Source organism: Dichotomopilus funicola, assembly GCF_033296635.1.
Source record: "Dichotomopilus funicola strain CBS 141.50 unplaced genomic scaffold C8A04scaffold_19, whole genome shotgun sequence".
Taxonomy (NCBI): Eukaryota; Fungi; Ascomycota; class Sordariomycetes; order Sordariales; family Chaetomiaceae; genus Dichotomopilus; species Dichotomopilus funicola.
In genome coordinates, this window is record NW_026944040.1 from 149,425 (window position 1) to 173,588 (window position 24,164).

The 24,164-nt window shown below is 55.7% G+C and overlaps 6 protein-coding genes across 6 annotated transcripts; 3 read left to right on the top strand and 3 right to left on the bottom strand.

Moving 5' to 3' along the window:
• Window positions 1-3,480: 3,480 nt before the first annotated feature.
• On the top strand, window positions 3,481-5,361 carry C8A04DRAFT_36121 (uncharacterized protein; the record flags this gene model as incomplete). Its single annotated transcript, XM_062783411.1, has 5 exons — window positions 3,481-3,571; window positions 3,647-3,703; window positions 3,891-4,031; window positions 4,079-4,309; window positions 4,595-5,361. The coding sequence occupies 5 exons, from the start codon at window positions 3,481-3,483 to the stop codon at window positions 5,359-5,361; spliced, it is 1,287 nt and encodes a 428-aa protein (XP_062638356.1).
• Window positions 5,362-6,569: 1,208 nt separating this feature from the next.
• Window positions 6,570-7,923, bottom strand: C8A04DRAFT_10980 (autolysin; the record flags this gene model as incomplete). The annotated part of the gene is made up of 3 exons (XM_062776787.1): window positions 6,570-7,414; window positions 7,488-7,631; window positions 7,689-7,923. 3 exons carry the CDS (start codon window positions 7,921-7,923, stop codon window positions 6,570-6,572), a joined length of 1,224 nt encoding a protein of 407 aa, XP_062638357.1.
• A 2,539-nt stretch (window positions 7,924-10,462) lies between these two features.
• C8A04DRAFT_27235 (uncharacterized protein) lies at window positions 10,463-12,257 on the bottom strand (the record flags this gene model as incomplete). The annotated part of the gene is made up of 2 exons (XM_062780230.1): window positions 10,463-11,840; window positions 11,920-12,257. 2 exons carry the CDS (start codon window positions 12,255-12,257, stop codon window positions 10,463-10,465), a joined length of 1,716 nt encoding a protein of 571 aa, XP_062638358.1.
• An 815-nt stretch (window positions 12,258-13,072) lies between these two features.
• C8A04DRAFT_27236 (SH3 domain-containing protein) lies at window positions 13,073-13,741 on the top strand (the record flags this gene model as incomplete). Its single annotated transcript, XM_062780231.1, has 3 exons — window positions 13,073-13,374; window positions 13,544-13,626; window positions 13,722-13,741. 3 exons carry the CDS (start codon window positions 13,073-13,075, stop codon window positions 13,739-13,741), a joined length of 405 nt encoding a protein of 134 aa, XP_062638359.1.
• A 775-nt stretch (window positions 13,742-14,516) lies between these two features.
• On the bottom strand, window positions 14,517-14,916 carry C8A04DRAFT_27237 (uncharacterized protein; the record flags this gene model as incomplete). The annotated part of the gene is made up of 2 exons (XM_062780232.1): window positions 14,517-14,775; window positions 14,840-14,916. The coding sequence occupies 2 exons, from the start codon at window positions 14,914-14,916 to the stop codon at window positions 14,517-14,519; spliced, it is 336 nt and encodes a 111-aa protein (XP_062638360.1).
• Window positions 14,917-19,053: 4,137 nt separating this feature from the next.
• Window positions 19,054-23,233, top strand: C8A04DRAFT_27238 (uncharacterized protein; the record flags this gene model as incomplete). The annotated part of the gene is made up of 4 exons (XM_062780233.1): window positions 19,054-20,089; window positions 20,149-20,220; window positions 20,290-20,508; window positions 20,580-23,233. The coding sequence occupies 4 exons, from the start codon at window positions 19,054-19,056 to the stop codon at window positions 23,231-23,233; spliced, it is 3,981 nt and encodes a 1,326-aa protein (XP_062638361.1).
• Window positions 23,234-24,164: the final 931 nt, after the last annotated feature.

Below are 24,164 nucleotides of genomic sequence, written 5' to 3' on the forward strand. Positions count from 1 at the left end.
TGCGACAACAAGAGTTGATCCCACCTCGGTAAACCCCTCACCGGCACACATTCTAGAAGCCTCAAGAGTCCTCGCTGTACGTAGATGGTGGCGAGAAACCCACGAACCATTCGCGCGTGCAGGTGGGGCGTTGTGACCTCATGCTCACGCTGCAGCGTGATAGAAGCGACAGCAGAACTACCAGGTCACGCCGTCGACGACCCGACCCTTGGGATTGGGCCATGGTGAGAGATGGCCGTGTCAAAGGGCTGCAGCAAGCGCCGTTCTTCCTGCAGTGGCGGCCTGCAGCAAGGTCAAGGTCATCTTGATACCGGGGGCTAGCTTTCTTTGTGTTGGCCGGCTTCCCGCTGCACTAAAATTGGACTCACCCTTCTCGGATCAAAACTAAACTACAAGAAACTCTGAGACACTATGAACTTCTCGACTTTGGTATGGGCGCAGGACAGTGTCTGTCCAATTGGCCGGCGCTGGACTTTTTCCACCATGGCAAATCGGGGAAATTTCGTCAGGCTGGATCGGGCGCCTGCAAGAAAAGTCAAAGCGGGGAACCCGACAAGAACCGAGAGGCGGATGAGGTTCGTCTCGCTGCCAGCGTACGAATTTAGCCGGGGCCTCTCACCCTCGACTATGTACTTTGAGCATGTGTTCGAGTGCTAAACAAGCCCGTGTCGTCGTTGAGGGACTCGGGATTGGGCGGGGATACAGGTGGGGAAAAAGGCGAATAAAACCGCTGGAGAAAGAAAGAGAAAGAGCTTTCCCAAAGTATCAAGTCGAAATCCTCGCCGACATGTATCGTATTAGGGTTACTAGTTAGCTCGTCCGTTGTCGAAGCGGTTGAAGTTCAGAGGAACAACCTTGATAGGCCCAGAAAAAGCCGCGCTTGGGCAACCCCGCCAAAATGTTTCCGAGCTGCTACCATCGGGCTGTTCCAGTTCCGTTTCAAGCGGCATGCGGAACTGATGCCGCCCCGCCCCACGACGGTATCCTGCAACGGGAGCAACCGCTTGAAGAAAGAGTCGGCGTTGCTTGTTGCAGTAGTGTAGGTTAGATGGCGGGGGTAGGCAGTCTACTCCATGGAGAAGAGACAACAAAAGATGAGAAGAGAGACGTAAGTAAACCGGCAGAAAATATGTCGATGGTGGTCAGGATACCTCGGCATTCCCGCTGCACTACCGTGATGGATGAAGATGCAGTGCAGATGAAACAGCAGGAGACAGACATCTTGTTGAATGGATTCTCGCCGGCAAAGATATCCGGTCCGCCTCCGCCCACGTGCCTTCAATCTGGCGGGAGAAGAAACCCAAGTTCGAAGTTTCGATTGTACATTTGAATCTCGAAAACACGTCTCTCTGGCGTTCAAAAGAAGGCGTACTTCGTACAGAAAAAACCCTTCCCCCTCCCCCAAAAAAACCATCACAGGATATCGGGGAAACTGTGCCGGCCGGAGTCGATCTTGCCCGAAGCTTTCGTCCATTGCTGCCCTCTGGACCCCACACTGTGTTGGAAGCGTGGGGAAAAAGACGGAGATTGGGGAGCACGCCCCCGACTCCTATTAGTAAGGGCTACATGGCCGGCGCGGCCGTGGCCCCCCCCCCCGGCAAGAAAACGCCGCGGCGTGATGGGAATTTGACTCCGGGGACTCGAAACGAAGAGGAGTGGGTGTTAATAAATCTGTGTCGTCTGTGTCGTGGACAAATACACTAGCTATCAGGAAACCGGCGTTGTTATCCCTGACCCCATCAAGGAGCACCGTGAGCGAAAGCGAGAATCGGTGTATCCGCATTAAAACTTGCCCACGGCCATGATTACTTGGCTCGAGCTCCCAAACCCAAGCAGCTCGATCGGGTTATGGGAGCTTCAATGCTTGAAGACCCGGAATGCCGGTTTCTGCAACCGCGCATTCCCATTCATACTTGACGAAATTAGTTCGCCCGGCCAACTTCCCAATCAACTTGTAGCACCTGGTTTCTCTTTTTTGGCAGTGCCCGCCTTCCAAATGTGGCGCCAAACAATGTGACCCCCAGATGAACCAAACCTCTGGTGCAGGGTTCCTAACCTCCTCGGTATCGGGCCGCTCGGGTCCAGGTCGCGGGTTCGTTGGAGGGACGTCGAGCTCCAAACAGATGATCATGCACCCCGCGGGCGCTCATCAATGACCTGCGGTTGCTTTGGCTCCTTGTGTATCACTAGTGCCTCGTCACTTTCGCGGTCAAGCTCACACGAGGCAGAGCATTCGAGAGAGATCTCCATCGCCAGAGGCTGAATCAGCAGCTCAAGACGAACGAGCTTCCGGAAGACCTTTGACTGCCGGAGAATGCTTCAGTCTAGTTCCCCGAGCGCTTGAGACGGAATTTATTAGGCGTCTGCTCATCTTTGGTGTCGCCGTCATATCGCCCGTCAAACAGGGGGGTTTTGCGCGCTCGCCTGGTCCTTGCTCCCATGGTGGAAATGTTCCGCAACCCCTGCTGGATTTCGTCTTCGGCCTGGGCCTGGTTGTCGCAGAGCACGGCCTTGGAAAACCCGCGATTTTGGGTGGATGAACCACGGACAAATCATACCGTGCGAAAACGCCGGGTATTTCCCGGTCTTCAATTTGTCCTTTGCAGTCACCGATCGAGTCGAGTAAAACATGGGGGAGACCGCCGGGGGGTGTGGCATCACGGAATAGCCAGAGAATGGAAATTTCCCATATGCTCGTAACTGCGCACGCTTAACAGACATCAGGCGGTTCTTGTTGCGCGCAACCCGCTTTGTCCCTTGCCTCGAGGGCAGTTCTCGTGCGCCTTCCACAGACCAAAAAGGGGATCGAACCTTTTTCTGCAAGAGCGACCTCCACGTCAGGCCGATCGACCCACGTTCTCTGTCCTGTGCGCCGGGCCTAAGAATCTCCATCTCCCCCGGTCTTTCCCTTCTGAAAGCAACCCTCCACTTCTGGCTCACGGCCCTAAAAAAAAAATACCGCCTGCGCGTCGAGCTGCGTGCCCGAATTTCTCTTTTCTCCCCTTTTCTCTCCTTTTGGTTCGCCTTGCCAATCAGTTTTGGACCAACCCGGGAACCATCTGAAAGACAGGCAGCGCTGAACTTGTGGTAAGTGTGATTTGAGGACCGCGCACGTTGAGGAGCCAGCCCAAGTCCCCCCCGAAGAAACAATTTTTTCCCCCCTGCTCGGTGGTGCGCCACCCGCAACTGGCCAAACCTCACGGTCCTTTTCGCGCGCCTCAGCTTCCCTACCCCCTTTCCCCGAGCTCCTTGGTGCTGGACCACACACCAGGCAAGCGATCGTGCCTGTCATATGCTGCCGGCGCGTTGCCCTCACACATTACCTGCCGCGTGCATCGCAGTTCAACGCATACTAACCTGAACATCGGCATCGACAGCTGCTCAGCCGGAAAACTCAACACCAAATCCCTTTCTGGAGCACCGCCGAAGATTCGCTGCGGCTTTCCGGTCTGCACACCTTTGCGGTAGCCCCTCGTCATCATGTCGACCTACTACGAGTCTTCGCCCTCGCAGTGGCCTCCCTCCGGCCAGTCTGGTTGGGATCACCAGACTCCTCCTCCGGCCCGATCTGGTGAGTCCCTCTGCCGGCTGCGCAACGAAAAACCGAAGAGTCTCGAACGCACACTAATCATGTTAATGCACACAGGCGCCAGCTCCGTCATTCCTCGTGAGGAGGCCGCCGCGTTCACTCACCAACTCGAAGGTATGTTGTATCGTGATGGCGCTGTGCCCGCGGTATCCGAGTTCGCTTCCACTCCCGGCAGGCAGTTCCCAAGGCTCCACCTAGATTTGGGAAACCTGAAAACTTGGAGGGGCGGCCTTGGGTAGGAGGAGTGTGGTCAAACGAAAGGGGAAAAGAAACGAGATTCTAACGGTTCTATGTTTTCTAGAGGTTGACCGCGCCATTGACAACTTGGTTAAGAGCGGAAAAATGTTTGGAGGAGCCGGGGGTCGTCGTGAGTTTATTCCCCGTCCCGGCCCCGCCAGACAGTACCCAGCTTTCGACGCGCACCCTCGAGGCTGGCCGGGCCGTCGCCGACGAGCTCGACCCACTGACCTTTGACCTTTTACACGCTAGAAGGACGCCCTCCTGCTGGCCCCGGTTCTCGCCCCCATTCCGTGGCCGACTTCGGCGATGCCCGCGGCGGACACCAAGGCTCGAACCTCCAGAACTTTTACGCCAACCAGCGACACCAGTCCTCACGCGGCTCGAACGAGGCGGAACAAATGATGCAGGCCAAAAGGAGAATGGCCGCGCAGCGGGAGCGCGAGCTGCGGAACTACCATCAGGAGCAGCAATACAACCGAAGTAGGCCTCCCTCAACTGTATAGCATCAAAATTTCCTGTGAGAGGGAGAGAGTGAGAGAAACCAAAACAAGAAAAATCATAGAGGAGCTTCCGGCATGTCGGAGGTCAAGCCTCACTCTTCCCAACTGTGTTGCACCACAAGTGCGGTTCGACGCCAAATGGCTCTGTGCTCTCTCTATAAACACTGTAAAGACGGATGGACCTCACAGGAAACATCTCGGGTGGCTGGGTTATGGGACAACGGAGCGTCCAAGAATCTAGGCTAACTTTGAGCTTCCTTCACAGCTGTTCTTGCCGACATGTCCTATGGCAACAGTAAGCCGGACCGTACCATGAGCCCTGGTAGCCTGTCCGACGAGGATCGCCGCAAGCTCATCGCCCAGCAGCGTAGCGCCCTGTACGGAGAGGGACCTTACCCCGAGGGCGCCGGTCTTGGTGACGAAGCTGGCGCACCCCGCCCCGGACTCCCTGGCCCGCAGGGCGGTCCTGCCGGCTTCCGTGGTCACTCGCCCTTGGCTTACGAATATGGCCGCGCCCCTCCGGCCCACTCCGACGTCGGCGCTCCGGCCTCTGCCGATGGTGCTCAGGGTCCTCAGTCCGCAGGCCCGAATGAGCAAGCCCGTGCCAACAGCAACGCAAGCCCCCAGTCCAACCCGGGAAGCAAGGGTGTCTACGATGCCTCTGGTATTCAGCAGTCGAGCCGCACCAGCGTCTCCTCGCCGGGCGGTTCCCCGCCTCGTCAAGGTGCTCCGGGTAGCAAGCCGTCTCAAGGTTCGGTCGCGCCCATCGGCACTCGCCCCTCGGTCTCCGGACCGTCGCCGAACGCCAGCCTCAACAAGCAGTCCACTACCCCGCTACCTTCGCCTCTGGGTCAGGGCTACAAGGCTCCCGGAAGCGATGAGGGCGGTGCCCCGACCAGCATCGCTCCGTCCAACTCTTCGACTGCGGCTCCCGAGGGTGCCAATGTCGGTCTCACTGGCTGGGGTGCGCGCCCTAACGGCTGGGGCAGCAAGCCCGGCCTCGGCGGCGTCCAGGCTAGTGTGTGGGGTTAGATCCCCTTTTCGTTTTAGTTTGTCACCGGAAACCTTGGCTTGCGTTTCGAATCTGGAGTCCTGGGGGTTATACAGTTCATCAGGAAGGCAGGTTTTTTTGCGGAAGGTTGCACACGCATCATCTGGGTGGCATGTGGGTTTAAAAGTGCGAAAAGGTGTTTGTGTTGTTTTCGGATTTGGAACGGAGGCGGGCATATGATCAGGAATGGAACGGCAGCGGGAACAGGCGCATGAGTCTTGGTCATTCCTGTTTGCTTACGCATTAAAAGAGGCGGAACTTTTCTGGAGGGCGCGAAATGGAGGGCTCGGTGGTTTTGGTCAACGGCAGGGCGTCGCCGGCCTTGGGAGTTTCCATGCAAGCATCGACCTTTCAACGCTGTTATGGTGTTACTTTTCTTGGCCTGGCATGGTGCTCAGCCAAACCGCAACGGTGAAGTGTTGAGTCTCCCATTTTGGACTTCGGCGTTAGGGGCCATAAACCAACCACCAAGCCGGCTTTTACGATCTTGCTTTATCTCGGCTGCGTCGGTATATAGGAAGGATTCATGGGGCAGGAATGGCGACAAAACCACTTGTTTTCAGCGCACAACGGTGATGGTGGGTACAGGACACACGGAGTAGGTTGACGTTCATGGCGGGATACAGCAGGGGCGCGGGAGGGGTTGCGCGAGTGTTTTCTCTCTGTTTTTCATACTGGAGTGGTGTTGGGAGGGTATCCTTTCCCGGATGGGGGGACATGGGCGGCGGGCAAGGATGGATTATCTGGAGGTCATCGTCTCGGAAGGGGGGTTGGGCGTTTAGTGTTGTCTTGTCTTTCCTTGCATCGTTCGAGTCACTACACGGCATACAAGGTTCCCCCTCAGCGGTCACTACACTCTGTTTACACCCTACTCACTCAGGGCCGCTAGTGGCTACCACTGGTGGGCTGTTGCCCTTAATACAACCTCGTCGCCCTTACTCTCAGCCGGCAACACTGTGACTGTATTAACAAGAGCTCAAGTAGAAGGCGACCAGAAAGTTGTGAAAGTTGAGTACTCAAGGTATGTAGTGCCGACACGACGTTGACTTTCCCAATAAGATATTTAAGCATTTGTCTCTGCTAACTGTGCTACCAAGATACTGATCGCCAATATTCAACGCCCGTTATGTTTCGAAAAAGAAAAAGATCCAGTGAACCTCCCCCCCCCCAGCATTCAGTCCAGTTCAGCTCAAACAAAAGTCAACGTCCCATTGCTGTTCCCAACCCGCTCATCCAACGTAATCGAACTACCCACCCAGTCTCCACCCCGACGCAATTCACCTTCCAGGCGACGTCCGCCGTCCGTAAGCCGCACGTTGCGGGCGGAATCGGCAAGGCTGCTTCCCCCAGAGTTGTTGTTGTTATTGTTGTTGTTAGAGGCGCCGGTGGAGGTACCTGGGATCTGGAGGATCTGCCCCGGGAAGATCATATCCGCGTTCTGTACGCCGTTGTGTCGGGCGATTTCCTCGAAGTTGGCGCCGGGGAAGCGGGCCGCGATGTTACGGAGGGTGTCGCCTGGTTGGACGGTTACTGTTTGAAGGGCGCCGCCTGAGTTGTTGTTGTTATTGTTATTGTTATTGGAGGAAGAAGGAGAGCCCCAGCGGAAACTGCCATTGTCATTGATGATGTGCTTGTTCAGGCTGATGGTGCTGCTCTGGTAGGACCCGTCCAGGCGCTGGCAGGACGCGTGCAAGAGGTACTCGCCGTGGGCGTCGAGGCGGATGTCCTTGGCGGACCCGCTGAAGCCGCCGGCGTAGTGGATGTCGCGGTCGTTGTTTTGCTTGTGGACGTTGGGGCCGTTGTGGTGGATGGGGGAGTGGTGCTCAGACTTTTTGTGTTTGGCTTCTTCTTCTTCGCGTTTGCGGCGTTTGTCGTCTTCTTCCTTGCGGTGCTTTTCGTCTTCCTCGCGACGCTTCTTGTCGGCTTCTTCTTGTTCTTTTTTGGCTTTTTCTTCTTTGCGGTCGTCTTTCCAGTCCGAGACGCCGTCTTGGATCTTGTGGCCGGCGAAGGCACCGGCTAGGGCGCCGATCACGGCTGGGGGGTTGTTAGTCGATTTGACTTCGTGGAAAGGGGTACAATGAGAGAGGCAAAAAGGGAAAGAACGTACTGCTTGTCTTGCTGTGGCCGGTAGCCTTGCCGCCAATCTTATTACCACCCACGGCACCGGCAATACCACCACCTAGGGCACCCAACAGGCCACGCTCGCCCTCGGGACCATCCTGTCCAGGGCCGCTGTTGTTATTGTTGTTGTCTTTGTAGTTGTTATTATTGTTGTTGTTGTAGTTGTCGCGGTTGTTGGGGCTGTCACCGTATTGCTGTGGCTGGCTGTATCCTTGCTGGCCGTAGCCTTGTTGACCCTGCGGGGGGTACTGCTGCTGCTGCTGCTGCTGTTGGCCGCCGGCATAGTAGGACGCCGCCTCGCCCTGGCCGCCGCCGTAGGACGGAGGAGGGGGGCCGCCTTGTTGATAACCGCCGCCTTGGTGTTGGTTGCCTTGGTGGTGAGGACCACCCTGCTGGTAGTTGTCGTTCTCGCGGTAGGTCATGGTGAATAGAGGTACGAGAACTGTGGGAGAAGAGGGGAAGTTGGTGTTGTCACTCTGTTGCTACCTAGCGAAAGCTGCTTGTTGCGGAAGAGAGAGTTGAGGGGTCACAGCCAAGGTAGAAACGAGGGGCGGCCAGCCGCATATTTATTTACAAATCGAATCCACACCCCGCCGCCAGCACCCTTTTTTCTCTATCCCCACCAAGAACCCTTACGGCATTTGCCTTTGTTTACCAAGATGGCGCCCGAGGCAGTGCATGCTGCTGCTGCTGCTACTTGCTGCATCCAAGACAGACCGGCCACATGGGATGCCCCACACGCTTTCTCACTGGCCGCGCAACTCGCCAACTCGTGTAAATCACATCTCATCGCCCACCGCCCACAAACACACCACGGCTTTCCATCCATTCATTGAAAGCTCCCGGCTTAGCTGGCTGGGCACGACCGCAGCTCGGGTATCGCTACGTCCGCGTTACGAATAACATTTTAGGTTCCACCGGACCGGCCCACTTGGGCAGCTCTGAGCCACATTCGGGGACGGCGGACGAGCCCGTTTTGTGGTGCGTTGGTTGTTTGGTTGTCTGAGGGCCGTTTTAGATGTGGTGGCATCGGGTGGAGCGGATGGGCCTTTGCGGGCTCCGGTTCCAAGACTCTTGGCTTGCCGCGATATCCGCTGTGGGTTTTTGCTCTGTTCGGGTTTGTTTTTTGTTGAAGGGTGTGTCGGACAAAAGAGCTGGAATGGGAAGAAACAAACTGGATCTCACCATGGAATTGTGGTTTCTTCTTTTGCGGTTAGCACACGGATTTTACCGGTGTCATGATCGCGCCATTTGGCGTGGTGTTTGTTGTTGATGATCAGCGAAATCGTCGTCCCTTCGAGCGACCTCACCGCCCTTTGTTGATCTTGATCGTACAAGCCACAAAAGTCTACCCACCTCGTTTCGGGGGAGTGGTTGAACGTGGCGAAGATCGGGAAGCCGAATGGCAGGACGCAGATCAAGAAACGGATTCCCAACAAAGATGTCTTAGGACAGCGGGGAAGACGAAAAGAAAACTCACAGTTAACATGCTTGTCGGCAAGCCCTTTTTTTCTTCTGCTATGCTTCCTCGTTTTTCAGCTAAAAGGCACACATACCTAACCCTTCTCTTTTGCACTTCCCCGATACTAAACCTTAGTTACGTCAGTCTTGTTTACCCAGTTCAATGCTGCAAAGTCGTGTCCGGAGCTCCGAGACGGCCCCACATTTCCGTCTGCCCCGCTCCGAACCCCGAGTCGGAACTAAGTGGGGTACAGCACCGGGGGACCCGGTCCTGGACTCAGATCGCATCTATCCCCAACAAACACACAGCCCGGGCTGCTGGATCGTTTACGTTCCTAGCTTTATCTGGTTAGTTGGGTGTTCAAAGCGGTAAGACATTGTACAGTTGTTGTCAGCACTCAAATCCTCAGGAAACTCCGCAAAACTGAGGTTAAAAAGTTGTGGGTGAAGACGACGGAATAACCTAGCTGAGTAAGCAGCGGACGGCGGTTCTGTTCCGTGGGCCAGGAACAACCCTCAAATTCTCAGCAGCTTTAGTCTACCACTTACTGTCTCCTTGGTTTCGCCCATTACACAGTGTTGTTCACCATACACTAGATGCGGATGACAACATAGCAACAACCTCATTCTTCAGTCCAACACCCAAAAACTACAGCAATTGTTGCCTGCTGCAACCGCTCAACCCCAACCTACCATCTGAACCCCAACGTGCCAACGCGCAAACCTTATATAACCCCTAGATAGAGAGGGATGCTTCTGTGTCGTTGGGGAAAGCATCCCTAATCTACTCGTAGTAGGAATGCAAGAAACCAAGGGTGGATGACGGACTAACGGTTCGGGGTTGGCGACATGGATGGTACATACAGTACACCAAGGTAGTGAGTTATTAGTCAGGGTTAAAGTGGGTGATATGGTTCCACGGTCATAATACCGTCGGTGGCCAGACACTGACTTGATGATCTCGTTTGGAATGGCGTACTCCACGCGTAAATGTGAATGCCAAAGTTGTGTGCTGTGTATTCTTACACAACCCGTCCACCCAGTTGTTGCATGAAAACCAACTTGTCCGTAAATACACGAGCTCTAGACCGTCATACATTACCCCTCGGCCGGGTAACACAACTGGAGAAAAAGCTTAAGCTTACCCCGAAATAGCAGCGCATCACTTTAGTTACTTAATGCACAGTCACTCAGGTCCCGTTCCCAATGGAAAAGGTGGTTGGTCAAACCCGCCACGCGTCTATTGGCTAAATCACAAGTCCAATCTGCAACTGCAACTGCCTGCACGGGACCACCTCTGTTATTTCCTGCGCGGTACTGTACATAACTACCTAGAAGCGCACAAACCAACATCCACCAACCAATGGCCCGGCTCTCCATTTCAGCCTGTTTTCCCTTTTTCTGTCCGTTTCTATCACTACCACTCGCTCGAGGGTGATATTCACCGCAGTCACCGAGCAAGTCCAGACAGTGACATAAGCACAAAGAGAGAAAAGCAGATTAAGCCAAAGCCCCAACCACAACAACCTGCAACACAGTAACAACCACCAGCGCCACAGCAGGCATCCCCGCCACCGGGCCCCTGGTCCCACCGCGAGCTAAGACGCGAGCGGCAACGCCGGTGGACAGCGAAGGCGTGACAGTATCGGGCAACTTCTCCGTAGCGCCCGCCGTGCCACCACCCGTAGTTGTCGGGGGCGTAGTAGCGCTAGTCGTGGTAGTGGTAGACGGAGTGTAATTCGGATCAGTGTTATGATACGAATACGTAAAGTAGTCATCACACCCTTCATAGCACGTGTAGGTTCCGTGGAACACAGTCCACGATACCTGTTGGACGTTGGCGAACAACAAATCGTGCTCGGCGTCCCAGACGGCCTGCGTTGTGCCTAACGGTTCCGACGGCGGGTTCAGCTGGCGTTTGCCGAGACCCGCCGGGGCCGTGGTAGCCGGAGAGACATCGCGCTTGTCCCAGACGCGGCCGTCGCTGTACAGGCCGAGGGTGACGGTTTTGTGGTCGAGGGCGGAGATGTGTGTTGCTACGCAGCGGGGGACCACATACATGAAGACGCTGTGGGTTTGGCCGTCGTGGACGGTTTTGAAGCCGTCGTAGTCGGTGGTGGTGAAGGGGATGGGGTGGGCGGAACCGGCGTCGTCGACTACGGAGGCGGCTTGCGGGCAGCAAGTGTAGGCAGTGACGACGACGTCGAAGGTTTCGGTTTTGACGCTTTCGTAGAGGGGCAGGTCGAAGGGTTTGTACAGGGTGGTGGCGGCAGGAGTGTAGCCCGCCGGACAGTCGGAGTAGTAGGCCTTGGTGTTGTCGACGGTGGTGGCCGTGGATTGTTGGTAGCAGGCCGAGTCGGACGGGTTGGGGGCGCCGAGCTCGGTGTAGGTGCATTGGATCCAGGGGGGGCTGGCTATCGGCCCACCGTCGTTGAGGTAGCAGCTGGCAGAGATGATCCAGAGGTTGGATTCGTCCAGGCAGGTCGGGGCCGGGGCGAATTGGGTGACGGCCGCGGACGGGGGCGGGACGTAGGTACCCGTGGGCGCGGGGGTTGGGCCAGGGCCGGTGGAGGACCAGCTCTGGCTCGGGCAACGGCCCCAGCAGGTCGAGGTGGTGCCCGGTTCGATGTCCGGGTAGAGGGTCTGGTAGATCCGGGCCGGTTCGGCCACGAGGAAACCGTTGTCGTAGTCCCAGGCGATTTCGGTTGTGGAGAGCGGGGAAGCGGTAGCCGTCAAGGTCACCGTCTGGTCGGACAGGCTCTGGATCGACGTAGCCTTGCACATGCCCGCCGTGGGAAAGGTGACCGGGAAGGTGGTGCCATGAATGACGCTGGGGAGCGCAGTCGGCGTGAAATCGGGACCCACAAAGTCATAGGCACTGCTTGGTGTTAGTTGCGCCAGATCCTTCAAAAGTTCCAATGTTCCTCGATAAAATACCGAGGGGAAAAAAAACTTACGTCGGACAGCAGGTCGTACCAACAATTGTCAGTCCATAAGCCCACGCGGTAGTCTTCGTGTCCACGCCCGTCATGCCCTCCGGGCAGTCGCTGTACGCCGTATAGGCACTGGTGTAAGGGTTGTTCTGATAGCAGTCATACGCGCTCCGTGAATCCGGGCCGACGGTATTAGGGCCCAGGCGGGGAAAGGCGCAGTCATGGACTGAGACCGCGGCGGTCGGTCGGGACGCGAATGGTTCATAGTATGTGCCACATCCATAGTTGTTGTTGCCGCCGAGCCACAGATTCGACGGTGCATAGCACGACGGATCCGGGCTGAACGTGGTGGTTAGAACCATGGTGTGTGTATGCCAATTTGTGTACCAGTTTGCGTGTTAAGTTGAGAATCGCAAACTGAAAATTGGAACTCGGAACAAGATCCCAAAAGCTGGGGGCAGACGTGCAAGAAAAAAAAGAGTCAAAAAAAGTCAAAGAAAGAACCCGGTTGGTGGGTAGGATAAATACCGGGCGCGCATTTGGGGGACGGCAGCCACTCGATATTGACTTCTAGGCCCCGAACCAAAAAACGCCCGACCGAGTGTGAGTGAGTGCCTGGCTTGCCAATTTCTCTCTGAAGGAACGTACGCGACCCCTTGGCATCGTGCCGTCGAGGCCTTCGATAGGCCCGCTTTCGATAATTTCATGCCGCTTGCATTCCATTGCTTCGTATTGGACTCGGTGTAGAAATCCTTCAAAAAAACACAAGTGCAAAGCCTAAGTGCAAAAGCCAAGTCCAACTACACGACGTGATGGGATTCTCGACAACCATCGCTCATGACGTCGCGACTCGCGGGGTTTAAGTCTTGTCCGGGGATGGAGCCCAGAAGTAAGAATCCTTGTTCTCGCGGGGATCACATGAAAGCACCGCCATTCTCACGACTTCCTGTCCGCCAAGAACCGCGTCGTGACAACGCGCCGGGAAGAGTCTAACCGTCTTACCGGGTCATGCTCCACCATCGCGAGGAAACCGAGTTAGCGGGAAAGGGGGCGAGTATTCTTCGTAGGGAAAAACAGTATAAAAGAAACATGAGCAGCAGTGAAACCCACCACCAAAAAATAAAACAAACAACAAACAGTAAACCTACGTGTAGATCACGCTAAGTTAACCACCAAAATGAAGCTCCCAACCCTCCTCACCACCGCTCTCCTCCCTCTCACCCTCCATGCGAGCCCTCTCACCAGCACTAGCAGCAGCGCCTCACTCGAAGCTCCCGCCCTTCACGAGGAAGGCGACAAGCTCCTCGAAAAGCGTACGGACCACATCTGCAACATTGTCAATGCGCCCTCGGGCGTCAACTGCCGCTCAGGACCCGGCACGCAGTACAGCGTGATCGGCACGGTGAAGAACGGGCAGCTGTTTTATTTTCCATGTTATAAGAGTGGGGAGTGTATTACGGTTGGGGGGGTTAAGAATTGGTATGTCCTTTCTTTTCTTGGTTCTTTTATGCCTTGTTCGTGTTCGACGTGTTCACGTTGAGGGGTGGGTTCGGAACAACTGAAGGGAAAGAAACCGGCGTCATGAAGGAATAAAGACGGGGAGGCTGTGAAGATTGTCCATTGACTAACCGGAACCCTTTCCCTCCAGCGGCTGGGACGCCCTCTCCTTCCAAGGCTTTGGCCAACGCTGCTATGTGAGCGGCCACTACACCGACGACAACTGCACGGCTGGTATGTCTCGTATCTCATATTCCCATGACTTCTCTTGGAGGATTAGGTGTCTCCGGAAGGCTTGATTGGATGCTTGAACTGACATATTCGTGCAGCGAAACTTGGGAAATGTTGATCGACGTTGGAGGATGTGGCTTGGTGGTTCGAAGAGGAAGGTCGATAAGGAAGGACGATACGGGGCAAATTGGTGGGAAGGAGACTGTGAAGGATGAGGGCCTTGCAATTATAACGTCTTCGGCGCGGAGTGTACATATCACTGTGTCGATATCTGTAGTCTTCGAACATAATGCTTTTAGGAACAAGGAAATGTGGTTGTTTGACTAGTGTAAACAAGGAGAAAAGTGACAGATATGTCAATCCTCAACCGTTGTCCTCGGCAGCTGTCAACAACGGCTGCCAGCCTCAAACTCATGCAAACAGCCGCGAGGTCTCGAACGAATCCAAGATAGAAGCTTACACAACGTCAACCATCAACTTGGAACAGCGGGCTTTAAATATTCCTGACAGGTATTCCCCCACTTGTCTGTCTACACGATTGCACTCGGCTACATGCAGAGGCCGAGTTCCTCAGCTGCTAGTATCCGCTAACCAGATACAGTACCGAAAATCTGGAAGCGAAGGTTCCTTGCCCTGGCCTCCAAGTTCAGGAACCTCAGGAACGAGACGCGTAAGTGTGGATCCATGATGATATGCTTCATGATCGGGATCACACTATGCCAGAGCTTCCTCCCATATCCTTGAACGCAAGGCGAGTAGTATGTATGTAACCCCGATCAGAAAGGCGTTTAACCCAAGACACAGCACATCGCCAGCCCTCCCTCAACCTTCACTCCCACCCAATAGATACCATACCCGGTAGATACCACCCAACAGATACCTCCCACACGACCCTACCTCCGCCTCGATCCCCCATGCAACCCATGCAAGTCCCTCGTCGCCATAACCATCGTATAAAACCACCGACTATACTCCGCCGCCCTCAAGATCCCAGCACCCACCCGCCTCCAGTCCAACCCCTTCACCGTCCTAAACCCTTGCTGAAAAAGCTCCGGACTGGCTCCGCATGCCAACAGCGCTGTGCCGAGTACCACCATGGCTGTCCTCACGTATGCGCCGGAGGCGGTGGTTTCCACGATCCAGTTTTTGGCGCTGGGTTTTGGGGGCGGTTAGTGTTTAGCTTAGGTAGTGTGGGTTTTGAGTTGAGTAGGCTTACTTGTGGGCATATCCCAGGCCAACTCGGGTGAGGGAGCCTAGGGAGATGGTATCATGGGGTTGAATGGGGGTCTTCATGGTTTTTGGTCATTATTTTATATCCGTTCCAGTTGTGGTGCTTGGAACCTGATAAGAAGGGCAATAAGGTTCGGCTTGGCGTGAGCAAGATTCTGTAACCCAAAAGCTGGATCTCGTGATACGAGTGAATGGTATATGTTTTGTGTCTGCTCGTGAGGTACCGCGAGTTTGGGAGCCCAGTGTGGCACAAGAAAACGCCAGCGGCTGTGTGCCTACGATCTCTAGCTGTTGTTTAGGGGCGCCTCAACCCAAGGCGCAGAGATGCGCTGGCCATGGTTACAACCCTAACCCCCATCAGGCTCCTCTGCGAGACTCTTTGTTGGTATCAAAACACGGATTCGAGACCAGAGTCGGAGAGCTATGAGCCATTACGTAGCAATGTAGAAGGCAAATGAGTCAGAGAATGTAGACAAAGCAGTCCCAAAGATATCTTGAGAAATGGAGCTTCGGTCCCATCGCCAATGCCCTCACACGCCTGACTTCAGCAACCCTTTTTAGGAAGGTAGGCGTGATTGATGTCGCCGTTTTATCTCCCCTCTTGGCCATCCTGCGTCATTTCGCTTTCTGTTCTGCGAAAATAACCAGCGAGCCGGATGACTAGGTGAAAGAGCCGACGAAACTCGCGTGGCCGCTCTCACCCGCCTGCTCTACTCGAATGTGTGACAAGACCAACTCTCCGGTAGAGCCCCCCCTCGAACAGGGGATACAAAAACGATACACCCGTCGGCCTTGACATTCCGCTGGTACTGTGGTAATTGTGCATCTCGGTTCTTCAGCCTGGGGTTGTGGACGACCTGCAGACAGTGAAACTCGCGCCAGGAACGCCGTCACCCGCATTGGACGGGCGCGAGCAGGCTAATTGGGCGGGCGCAACGTCGTTGATGAGCGAGACGCTGAAGGGACCCGGATTGGCGCCGCGCGATCGTTGAAAATCGAGCATCACCAATTGCGGGGTGTGGGGAAAACAGACCAAAAAGACGAGGATGTGGCACATGAACGCGCCGCAGGGCGGGAAGGATTCATTAATTCCAGTGGTCCGGTGGATCGTGGGTTTGGTTTCCCGTCTCCCGGGCGCTCCCTACATAATCAGTAGTCAGGTCTCGAGCGGGCGTTGAGAGGATTGGGCTACCTTGGCTGCGTCTGTCCTGTCAGGGAGAGAGTCTTCCATTTGAGGCCATCCGTCGACGAGCCAAGCAACACACACCGTTCTGAACGAACAGAACAGGAAGGGCGCTTTCCGAAGGTTGCAGATTCCCGGCTGTTTCCGGGAGATGATCCACGACCGGCGATCCTGGGCGGCGCAAGACCTGTGGACTGCCACGCCTAACCCTGCACGTCAGGGTCTTTGCTGAAGAAGCGAGAAACCCCTGCGGGCTTTGGGGGACCACGGGCATGCGAGCAGGTGCATGCTTCGCTCGTAACGGGCCGCAACGAGGCAATGTCGCCAGCAACACGACACGTGGTGCGGTGCGGCGCTGAGCTGTGGCCGACTCTTGCATGCTTTGCTTGCTGCGAACGCGGGTTGCCAAGATCAGACATTTAAATGCAGGGGGAACGGGCCCTGTGGAATGAATGCTGCTGTGGTGGACGCTGATGGGCAAGCGACAATTCCCATTGGGGGTTGGCTCTTCCCACGACGAATGAGCTCCAAAGACACCACCAATCCACGGTTTTGAGTGGATCGGTGGCTCACCCCTCGCCGATGACTGTCCGGAGCCGGGGTTGGTCGCTTGGTTGTCAATTGTTATTGCCGTTCTGGTGTCTGGCCTTGTGAGGCGTGCGAGGCTCGCACGTTGGTTGTTACGGCTTACGCAGTACCAGAGTACTAACTAATTGGAGACACCAACAGCATCCCGATATTTTGGGAGCCAACGCCGCAAATTGGGTTCGGGAGGGCCCGAAATTGGAAGCGAAGGGTCAAATCGTCGAGGGTCCTCAGGGGCGCCGCTACCGAGACTTGCTAGACTGCCAGACAATAGGAGGGACTCGGAGACCCAGGGACCTCTGGTAATGAATGAAAGCAAACACAAAGAAATGATAGGAAATGGCCGAGCTTCCTCCTGCTCGGGGAATGAACGGAAACTTACAAAGACACTCAAAGCTTCCTACCAGCAATTCGGAGGCCGATTTGGAGGCCGAGTTGAGCCATTGAACTTCGAGACACTACTATCTAGGTACATACAGCTGTATGCCCCTCAACGCATGATCTAAGCAGCAATTGTGGGAAGGAGCTGACCGTTGTTGAAACTCGCGCCTTGCCTTTGGCTCTGCTTAAGGACGCCCAAGGCCGGAAAGAGCCACTCGGCCGACCAGCGGGTGTGCCATCCGGCGTCCAGCTTCTTGATGTGGAAAGTCTTCCTGTCGGCTGCCACTTTCTCGCGCAGCTCTAAGCCTGCGTGGGCTCATCTGTGGGCTCTCTCGAGTCAACCACCAAGTGGAAAGTGACATCCACATTTTGAGTGAATTTGGAAAGCACTTGGCCGCCTAGCCGCATAGAGAACACCTCGGGTCTTGCATAGTTACATGTACAAGTAGTTAGGCCACTCGCGATCCGGCAGATCGAGGAATGGGCCGTTTTCGAGATTGTTCTTTGCTGTGTGGGTTCTGAGTTCTGGCACCCTTTGTGAGCCAGCCCCCTGGGGAATTGAGAACCTCCCTCGTGCGGATCCCGAGGAGTCGCGGTGCTGAGTGGGCTTGCTGGGGGCCATGGCGGGGGTGTCTCTGGTCTAAAATGTGCCTTCTGACTGGACAGCGCTCAGTCAACCCATCGCGATGAGTGGGCCCTGGCTGGAATATTGGAGCTCCTTGTTTTTGTTAGCCTTTGCCCTGGCTTGTCTGGGCCATTTTGGCTGTGTGGCGCCTGCTGGCAGAGCATGGAGAGTGAGCAACCAGGGCCCTCTGCTCGTTTTGAGGACATCACTTGACGGAAACGGCCAACGGCCAACCCAAATCCCAAGTGACGTCCACTCCACCCGCACCTCCCTTTTCCACCTTGGCCATTCTGCTTCCCTCTGGGTTCCTTTGGTAGCGGCCTTGTGTTTCTTGCGCTACCCTCTTGTCCGGCTCGACGCTGGCCAGCATCAATTTGTTGTTCCCTCTCTCTACCTTACCTCTTTCGTCCTGGGACTTGACGGTTGACTGTGCTCACCACCGCTTCCTACGACACACACCGGCACTCCGCCCGCTCTCTCGATACGAGACTCCTGCAAACACCTCTACCCCCGGTCTGGGCCGACTCACTTCTACCTTGACATGCCCTGGAAGCTCCTTGATATTCTTTGCGGTTGAGAGATCACTTCTCTTCGGTTACTCCGCGTTTCTTTGCCGGCTTTGCGCGTTCTTTCCGTGCTAAGTGCACCGTGCTTAAGCATCGGTTCTGCTTGATCGCACTGTTTAATCACTGTCCACTTGCGCTTGACGGAACTGCCTTTTCGATTTGCATTCCCGACTTTCCCTTCTTCGCCCGCGACACCACAAAACCCTTCGACCCTTCGATTACATCCGATCGAACCCATTGTCTCGTCGCCGGGCCCGCCGAGCGATCCGATCTCGACCCGTGTCGGGTTGACCCGCGTTCTCCCCTCGAGCATCCTCGACTTCCCCTGTTCGACGACCTCGTCCGACCGACTACATTTGTCCGCCTCCGGCGCACAGTTCACCACCGTGGCCACGCCTCGTGCCTGACGCATACCCGTAAGGGGTGTCAGCTGGGCACAGCGCATACCTTTGTCCCGACTTTGGTCCTGCCAGCTCACCCGAACAAGCAGCCCACTGTTCAAAGCGACAACAGGCCTCCGCCTTGTGGGCTCACAGCGGATACTCAGGAGGTTCAAGATCTCGGGTTCTTTGCTACACCGATTTGACCTTCGGTGTGGTCCGAATTGTACGCCAATCCTGCATTGCGCGTCGTCTCTTCGATCGCGCTTGACGCAGCGGTTCAACAAAAAGGAACGGTGCACATTGCAAGGCACAGAGGACAACAACAAAAACTGTGTGCAGTTTGCAAAGTTGAGGTCACAGGATCCATCCCACCCGTTATCACATCACGGGCAAGGAAAGGCAAACACCAATCCCAGGGTATAAATCTGCACCAGAAGCCGCATTCCCGGAGCTGTTTTTGCAGCGCCCTCGACTTTCATGGACGGCCAGCCTGTCACGGCTGAACCCAAGCATCATTACCAATCTCACGCTTGGTCGGCTACCCCTTCAGCCACTGCGACACCGAGAGCCAAGCCAGCATCGCCCGCTGAGTCTTCGCCCACCTACTTCGGCACCCAGCTCGAACTCCTCCCGATCCTTTTTCCTCAGCAGGTCTACCAGGACAAACTCCTACAATACAACAAACTCCTGTCGGCTGGACGGGGCGGTGGAGGTGGTTTACAAACCCCGCCACTCCCTCCTGTGCTGTCCTCACCGCAAACGAAAGCTTCTACGCGGTCGAGGTCGTCTTCCAAGGTATCGAACAAGGACAACTCTCACGCAAAGCTGGCCGCTCAGAGCTGTCATGGGAATAGATCGGCCAAGTCCTCAGATCCCGCCGAACGCGCGCCCATAAAACAGGGGAGAGAGTCGTCATCGGCCAAGATGTCAGCCAAAAAATCGGCCGAGCCGCCCGCGGCCCGCGATGTGTCTTCCCGATTACCCCCACCTACGAGCCAAAATCCTTCGTTCGCTGCTGCGGCCGCGGCTGCCGCGGCCCAGTCGAGCTCCGTCCCGTCAACACCCCATCAACATCCTAGGAAGTTCTCATTCGAGTCTCGCGAGCAGTCGCCGGGCGCCCCTCAAAATCATTCCCCCCGCTCCGCTTACTCGGAAACGAACGGTAGCGTCCCGTCGCTTCGGCCTCTCCCTCCCAGGTTAGGGGGCTGTCGATTCGAGACCGCCATTCCACACTCCCGTCGACGAATGCCCTACAGCTTGGGAACAGACAGGCTTGAGAAGGTCAGCTTGGACAAGGTTAAGGGCCAGTTGCCGGACAAGGAGGAAAAGAAGTTGGAAGCAGAGATGCAACAGCTCTTTTCCAGTTTATTACCAACAGACGAGATTGAGGGCAATCGGCAGAAGTTGGTCAGTAAACTGGAGAAGCTCTTTAATGACGAGTGGCCGGGCCACAGCATCCGGGTACATTTGTTCGGGTCGTCTGGGAACCTCTTGTGCTCTGATGATTCAGATGGTACGATTTCCCCAGTTATGTCTAATGTTAAACCGAAACTTTAGCTGACTCACAACTAGTGGATATTTGTATCACCACGCCGTGGCGGGAACTGGAGAGCGTCTGCTTGATCGCCGACCTGCTTCAGCGACGTATGTAGAGCCCTGGCTCCCCTCAGTCGCCCCCAATTTTCCGTACCCTCAGCAGCTAACAAAAAGAAGACGGTATGGAGAAGGTTGTCTGCGTATCATCCGCCAAAGTGCCGATTGTAAAGATCTGGGACCCCGAGCTGAGCCTCGCCTGCGACATGAACGTCAACAACACGCTAGCCCTCGAGAACACCCGCATGGTACGGACGTACGTTAGCATCGACGACCGCGTGCGGCCCCTGGCTGTTATCATCAAGTACTGGACACGGAGAAGGATCATCAACGATGCAGGTTCGTGGCTCCCTACCCTGACCCCCCATTTTCTGCTCTTGGACGTCCCGTTTCTCATTACTCTCTCGCAGCGTTTGGTGGTACTTTGAGTTCGTACACGTGGATATGCATGATCATTGCATTTCTTCAGCTGCGCAGCCCCCCGGTGTTGCCCGCACTTCATCGATTGGATAACTTGAAACTCGTCAAACCGGATGGGACTCGCAGTGAATTCGCGGACGACATTTCAAAACTTCGAGGATTCGGTTCGGGGAACAGCGAAAGCCTAGCTGTGCTCCTATTTCAATTCTTCCGCTTCTACGCCCACGAGTTTGACTACGACAAGCATGCATTATCAATACGAATGGGAAAGGTGTTGACGAAAGTAGAGAAGAAATGGCACATTGGGACGAACAACACGCTCTGCATCGAAGAGCCGTTCAATACCATCCGCAACCTCGGGAATACGGCCGACGACACGTCGTTTCGTGGACTGCATATGGAATTGCGAAGGGCGTTTGATCTGATCGCAGAGGGCAAGTTCGGAGAGTGCTGCGAGGAGTACGTGTTTCCGAAGGAAGAGGAGAGGATATGGCAGAAACCAGCTCCCAGGCCGGTCCTCTTGAGAAGTTCTTCGCAACAACAACACGGCAGTGGCGGTGGTAATGGTGGTGGCCGTAACCGAGGGGGTTTCCGTGGCAATCGCCAGCAACATCACCGGAACAACAACAACAACCCGAATCGCAGGTCTTCCTCAAGCGTGGCATACGACAACAACTCGACGTTCACACAAACCACACTTCCTCCCACGATTACCACGCAGGATCTGCTGTGGTATCAGGCCCAAAATAACCAGCTCGGAGTGCCTCAGGAGCTACTGACTACATCCCTCAGTGCGTTTGCCGCACACGAGTCGATGCGGTTCCAGCTGTACTCGCAGCTCAACCAACAGCAACAGCAGGTGCTCGCTCACGCCCAGCGGATGCAGAACGGCTCAGGGGCAGATCGGTCCCGCACGAATTCCTTCGATAATCCGCCGTTGACGGCGCCGATTCGCCCGGAACTTATGTACAGCTTTGGGTTTCCACTCCAGCACACGCCGTATTACCACCCAGCCTTCACGACATACCCATCTTCGCCGGCTTCTGCAGCACCCCCACCATCCAATGGACAATCGGAATTCCGGCGGAGTCTTCATAGAAATGCGGCTGCGAATGATTCGGGCGCTCCGGGCGGTAATGGGACTCTTAGGTCGCAGTCCCAACCAGCTTCGAGAACCCCGATGGCAACCTCGCAATCGATGGCTGCATACTCGACATCCAGCCAGTCCTACAACGGCATGGCCACTTCACAGTCACGGCAGGTGAATGGCTCCCCCGTGCCGGGTTTCCTCCCGGATGAGGCAGGCGATCTGGGTCTTGGCGGATTAGGGCTTGACGATAACGCAGTGAACGCCTTGTCGGATTCACCACCGCTGCACGACGATCCTTCACGTTATTCTGGGTATTACGTGAATGAGTATGCCAGTCACGGTCGCCGGTCGAGCAGCTACCTCAATGGCACCCTTCCTGGGAAAAGTGCAACCGCTGGTGAGCCAATTCCGGTTCCGACTGGCCAGGGAAGTGGTGGGGGTGGGCGTCGTCGGCTGTCTACGGATCAACTGCCGCAGTCGGTGCTCGATCGTAGGATGAAGCGGACGTCTCGTTCGCCATCACCCATGGGACACGCTAGGAACATGTCCATGGGCGTAAACTCAGCCCCACTACTCTCGGCGCCTTTTGGACAGGCAAATTCGAAGCTCCCAGCCAAGCCGCTGGTGGTGAACGGAACTGCGCCCAAGACGGCATCGGCTTTAAGCTCTGCAGGTGCTGCAGTCTCCATGGAACCTCTCGTTATGAACGGGACCAACTATGACAGTACCAATGCCCTGCACATCCAAGGTGTCAGCCCCAGCACTTCGTGGCCCGATGCACAAAGCACACCATCACCCAGCAGCGCCGAGCCGGCCGGGACACCAGCTTCACAGCGGCCGGTTATTGTGAACGGCTCATCCACAAACCGCTCGCCACCGGCCATGTCAAACATGTCCAACATGCCGAACATGCCGAACATGATGGATCCGTCCTTCCAACAGCGTCTTGCCATGGGACCCGGTTTCCAAATGCCCTATTCCGCAGTAGCTGGTGACCCGACAGGCATTGCAGGCTTCTCACGCATTCACACCCGACAGCAACTTGCACCCCTGGACCTGGCCATGGGAGACTACGGCTCCCATCATGAACCACACCTCTCACCTGTGTACGAGCATCGCACACCGTCACCGACAGTTGGGCGGAAATTCGAGCCTTCGCCGATCGTCCATTCTCCCGGACACCTAGCGGCCAGGGAATACCCTAAGGCCACGCACGTCTCTCATAAAGGCTCTGGTAATGGTAGTAACAAGTCGCCTACCAACGGGCCATCGTCAAGACATCAGCAGCAACAGTCCCAGGAGCTCGCGACAACACGGTCCCCTGCCCAAGACCACCGTATCACGGGACTTGCGCGTGAGAATGGCCATGTCCGAGCGGCCAAGAACCAGACCGAGAGCTTCAGCGGGTGGCAAAAGTCGAAGCCGCGCAAGAAGGGTACCGCAGATTCCAAGCATGCCGCTAGCAGCGGCGGTGGTAACAACCCTGGCAACGGCAACTTCTCGTCGTACAGTGAGGTCCCGCCCAAGAACGACGCTGATCGCAAGGGTGGCTGAGCGACCACGCGTTCTCAAGCAATGCGTTGTGTTCGAGACTCACTCAGGCTCATTCCTGCGCTTCCCCAGGCGGTGTGGACGAGGCGACTTTCAGGGGACTCCAAGCGGCCACTGATCACATCGTTGTGCGCCGGCGAAACGTGAACTCCCCGTTTGCATTGGACAGTGCTTTAGGATCTTGCCTCCTGGTCGAACCGGTTACGGATCTATGGCCAGTACATCGCTTGAGACTTGTCTATGAAAGAGGGTCGTGTGGACCGGATGCGTGGCTCGGATGCTTTTTTTGTTTGCTCCTTTTTTCCCACCCACCACCGACACCTACAAAAGACAAGAACATGTTGAAAGCTCGGCGTCCCTCTCAAGGGATCTTTCTCCCAGCTTTACACAGCGACAGCGAGTTTTGTTTTTGGAGCCCGGCCTCCCGACCATTCGGAAACGAGCACGAGCAGACGGATGAAATGAAGCGAAAAAATTACAAAAAATAATCACAGATGACGAGCAGTGAGAGATGGAGATGATATTCGGGGAAAGGGGTATAGGGGAAAGAGACACACACGATAGCATGGCTGGCGTTTCTGGACTGGGCAAGCAAGGGACATGCAATGCATCATGGATGGGATAGCGTGGGGAGAATCACTCGGCTTCGGATTTCGTTACGCAGCGGAAGCGAGAGGCTCATTAATTCAGGGCCCTGCTGCTTTGTTTGCCGGGTGGGATAGGAACAGGGGGCTTGGCTCAGTGGTTTTTTCTTTTTCTAAGGAGAGCGAGAGAAAAAAATCGTGGAAAAGACTGAGCAATGGCGAACAATACCCACAACCAAGCTAAAAGTGATGGCAGTTGTGACAGTGGGAGGAGTGGTGTTAGTGGAGGTGGTGGGGGTGGCCGGTGGGCAATTGTCTAGATGTACCGTACCTATGTCTCTTGTTGCTTG